This window comes from Mandrillus leucophaeus, unplaced genomic scaffold (assembly GCF_000951045.1).
Source record: "Mandrillus leucophaeus isolate KB7577 unplaced genomic scaffold, Mleu.le_1.0 Scaffold835, whole genome shotgun sequence".
Taxonomy (NCBI): Eukaryota; Metazoa; Chordata; class Mammalia; order Primates; family Cercopithecidae; genus Mandrillus; species Mandrillus leucophaeus.
In genome coordinates this window covers 916,935-921,714 of record NW_012109086.1, presented here as the reverse complement: position 1 = coordinate 921,714, position 4,780 = coordinate 916,935, and the positions used below count along the sequence as shown (strand labels likewise).

The following is a 4,780-nucleotide window of genomic DNA, read 5'->3' as shown; positions in this document are numbered from 1 at the left end:
CATGCACTGCCACGCCGAGCTGAGGCTGAGCTCGCCCGGCCAGCTCAAAGCAGCCAGGCGGCGCTACAAGACTTTCATGATCGACGAGATCCTCTCCAAGGAGACCTGCGACTACTTTGAGAAACTTTCCCTCTACTCCGTGTGCCCGTCGCTGGTCGTGCGACCCAAGCCCCTGCATTCCTGTACGGGTAAGACGCTCCGCTAGGGGGTAAGTGGGGTTCGGTAGCTTTCATGTCCGTGTGGGTCGCCTGTGCTTTGCAACCCGAGGTCGAGAACAAGGGTTAAGTTAAGGGATTCTTTTCCTGCACCTCAGTAAACAGTGGGCATTGCAAAGGCATCTGCAACGCGGCCGGGAAGGGCCACGCAACGTGTGGATCGCACGAGTGGAAATAAAATGAAGGCGCCGGGGCCTTAGGAGAGGGCTGCTCGCGCAACGCCTGATTGTCCTGCTCGGAGGAGAACGCTTCCTCGTTCCATGCTGAAAGTTAAAACACTAGACCAGGTTCAGCGCCTAAATCATTGTTTCAGGAAGTGGTGGTGTGAATTTCAAACTTGAGCTTGGCGGCCTTGCATCTCACCTTGAGTTAACTTGTCCAACCTCTTACAGTCTCTTCTGTGAATTTTACAAGTAAATCAATATCCTGAGGTTCTCAACAAAATCCCGAATTCACTGAGCTTTGCTTAAAATGATCGCCCTCTGGGAAAGTAGTTCTGGAGTACGTTGCCTTTGTGGCACAAGCCGAAAAGGTCACCCTCGTTTGTCTTAAGTGACCAAAACCAACAATGATAACAGTGAAAACATTACTCAGAACTGTTTTTCTCTCTTCACAGGAGCTAAGACCAATAGAAAGGATAAAGAGAACTTAATACATATATTGAAAACGTAGTAGAGTTTCTATCGAAAATAAAGCTAATGTATTTCTAAAACTTTGAATGCATTAAGAGAAGCTCCAAGTTTCAAAGTATCTTGGCATTGTTAGGATTTAGGTTATGGAACGTGGGTATAATAAAACGAAAAAGAAGTAGGAGCACTGTTTATCAGAAAAAAGTTATTAAGTGTGCTTTTCATTAAAGGTGAACATAAAGTACTTCCAAACCAAAAGAACCTTTGAGGTTATGTTAGTTGCATGAGAGGCATGAGATAAATTAAATTACACTTACAATGAAAAAATGAAGGGCCAGCAGTTTGGGAAGATATTTTTTGGAACGTTCAGTTGTTAATGCTCAATGCGTGGAATCCTGTGTTTTCTCTTGGTTCCATTGATAGTCCCTATATGACAATCAGTAAACATATGATAAATACATTCAGTGTAGTTCTTTTAAAACCAAATTGTTCCTACATGTATTTGGTTGTAAAATGTATACTGTATTCAGTTATGCCTTTTTAAAGTTATTTTTCTGGAAGGTAGAATTAGGCCTGATATCCCATAACAAGCCTTGTAATACTGAATTTTTAAAACCAAGAAATATATGAAACAAGGAACAAATAAGAAATTTTAGAAACAAGATAGATCTCCTGAGAATTGATATTTTTACATTTGTGTGTAGGTGGTTGTGGACCCTTGGACACATGTATACTGAATAGGGGTGATAGGTTGAATATTGTTTTGAGCACAAATCATCCTTTGCTATAATAATTCAATTCCCTTTGAGGAAAAAAAGAGGATCTGTTTCAGTCATTAACATTGCTTATGGGACATTCCCAGGACAAAACAGAACAACTTCTAAGCACCTAGGTAGAGCCTAGTGCCAACAGAATTTTCAGTGACTTTGTGCTCTGCGTTGACTTGAAGGCAGCTTTTCCTGGCTTATAGGAGTCACAGAATTGGATCATAGAAGAAAACATGGCAGAAGAGGAGTAATAAATAGCTGCAGAGAATAGTCATTCAGTCAGAGGTGGCTGAGTAAGTGCTGTGTTTTATTGAACCTTGTGTGGGAATTAAATCAGAGGAAAATAAAATGATTCATGTGTAGTTTTGTGAGTGTTATAAGTGAAATGCACATATGTCACAGACTTAAGTATTGCTCAGTCTTGTGCTTTTCGAAGTTCACTGATGGTTCGTGGCAGAGGGTGGTTGTTGGCAGTGGTTTTCTGGCCCCATTATTCCAGTGCTTGCTTCTTTCAGGTTGTTAGTTGAAAATGTGTCGTGATTTTGCTCTAGTTGAGAATTAAAATATAGAAACTGGGATTTGCTGGTGGAATTAAACCCATAAAAACTGGCTACAATAGTTCATACTTTCAAATCATAAGCCTTCATTGGGTTTACAGTTACAGTTAAAGCCTTGCATGTATTAGATCATGGGAATCCCATTAGTGACTTCTCAGGGCTTTTGCAAATACCATACTTTCAAAGCATTTTTCTTTTTTCTTCAGTTAAGGTCAGGATAAAAATCTTTGATTAGATGAATGTAACCTTTTTTCTTATTAATTGAAAAAAACAACAATAAGTTGCTGGCATCCCGACGGAAACTGTAATTTTTTTCTTTTCTTTTCCTTTTTTTTTTCTTTTTTCTTTTTTGCTAGATAGAACAAAATGTTTAGCACTTGTGGTGGAAGCAAAATGCATAAGAAGTTCAAGTGAAAGGCATACATTGGAATTAATGTTATTGAACTTTCTCAGCCTTTCATTTGGTGGTTTAAGATGTAAGTAAGTGTAACAGAAGTGAACTGTGTCAGGTAAAATAATGAAAACTAAGAGAAAAAAAGTCCTCAAAATTAAAAACTTACCAGCATGTACAATAAGTACATAAAATTGGGATGGAAAGAAAACTACAGCATTGGAAAAAAAAAAAAAAAACAGTGCATAAGGAAACAGTTCATGCTGTGTAGATTGAGCAACCTAAAGGTCAGTTTATGATACCAAATATCAGGCGGAATGGCATGTATTCAGGCAAACCGAGACATGGAAGTAGTTTTCATCTCAGGCAGATCATCACCTGACAGGATTTTGTTGTTAGACACTCTAGCCTTCATGGAATCTTCACCTTCCAAAAATTAGTGTTTGACAGGCCCTTTCTTATTATAAACACAATAATTTTAGTCCTAGAAAGCTGTCTCTAAATTTCTTTCGGTTTCCTAGTATGTCTCGTAAATCACCCTAATAGATACTGCAAAAGGGAATCCTTGCCCTGTAAGCCCTGCCGCAGAAAGGTTTATCGTTACATTTAAACTAAAATGTAAACAGCTAAGCCCAAAAGAATGCCCCCATTTGACAACAGTTGTCATGCAGGCCATTGGTGAGGGGTGGAATATGTTTAGAATTAAGTTCGTATGTAACAAGCTGGTTTTATTTTTAAATCTGTAAGCAGTAATCCCTGTTCAGAGGGAAGTGTATTGCCATTTAGAAATCAGCAATGAGCTCCCAAACTTCAGAGCACTGACCGTCATTACAAAGGCCAAAAAAGAGGTGCGTTTCAGGATGTCATAAATATGCTTAACTTTAGGATGCTTTATTTTCTTTTTCTGGTTGTGATTAATGTTTCTTGGTGGAAAAGCCCACTTGAAGAAAGCTGGTTTCTTAGGGCCGAATGGTTTGCGGAAGCATCGGCGTGGTCATGTTCGAAGGCTCTGCTTTCTGTCTGATCTTTAGAATCAGGCAGTGTCTAAATGTGAGGCGTGTTGAGAAAAAATGGATAACTTGCTTCATAAAAATAAGGATTGTTACAGTTTAGCCTAAGGGTTTTCACATGAAGATACTGATAAATGAACCTATGGTACTAATTACTTTTATTACAATTTATGTACTTAGAACCTAGAATTACCTTACATTTGCACATGCACATTTGTGGGGAGGTGAGTGTAGATACTTGGACATTTTACAACCTGAGAACAGGATGAGACTTTTAATTATTCCACTAACTATAATCGAATTCCTTTCCCCTTCTCTGGCAGAATGATTCTGTTGAATCTCTCACCTCTCTCTGATCTTTGGTGGTTAGACCTACAGAGCTGGAGGGGCTCATAAAATCACAGATCAACATCCCCAAGTAGAAGGTAGTTTTTGCAAAGTGCCAGGGTCACGTCAGTGCTTTGGTATCATTTCAGTCCACTGTATGCCACTCTCCTCCTTGTCATAGTACTCAGAAATCAGGAAGACTTTTCCAACTTGGTTACACACCCAGGACTAACCTGTGCAGTCACACCCAGGGGACAGTCAATCAGCCAATTAGAAGGGACATTTGGGGAAGGGTGTTTATCTTTTAGGAGGTGGCATTGAGAACATTTTATCCTTTGGTGGATCCAAGAGAAGCAAGTTCTTTGGGGTAGTGTCCTTGGGTGCATTTTTATCACAAACATTGGGTGTCATCCCAGCAAAAAATTAAATGCAGTGCAGGCATGTGTAATGTCTCGTTTGGGAGTTCGGGAGCTGGCTAGTGCTTTGGCTCTGGTGACTCTCCCAATCTCAGCTTGGTCTTTTTTAGTCAGAGACCTAAACCCGTAGGATCTTGGGAACCTGAGAGTTGGACACTGGAATGTTAATGGAGAAACATAAACCAGGGTCTGGGAAAAATGATCATTATCAACAAGCATTTGTATTTCTGCCAGAGGCACATAGGCTTTTATTAGCAATTACTCATAACTGATTATCCTGTTCCCACTGGAAGGGTGAATAAATAGAGCGATGCACTGGGTCCGGGACTCATCCATGGTCACAATATATTTGGAGCCGAGCTCTTTTGGGATCCTTAGCTGTTATCTCACCACTCTTTAAGTTTTATAACTCTTTTGTTAGAGATGCCAAGGGATTCCTTAGGAGTCAGTTGTTGCTTTTTTTTTTTT

At 39.8% G+C, this 4,780-nt stretch overlaps 1 protein-coding gene across 1 annotated transcript in view; it reads left to right on the top strand.

The window, feature by feature from the left end:
* BARX2 (BARX homeobox 2) overlaps positions 1–4,780 on the top strand; it is an 82,985-nt gene continuing 78,205 nt past the window's right edge. The window contains exon 1 of the mRNA XM_011968274.1: positions 1–188. Coding sequence (XP_011823664.1) covers positions 2–188 — 187 coding nt within the window. The 5' untranslated portion in view covers position 1. The remainder of the gene's footprint in view (positions 189–4,780) is intronic.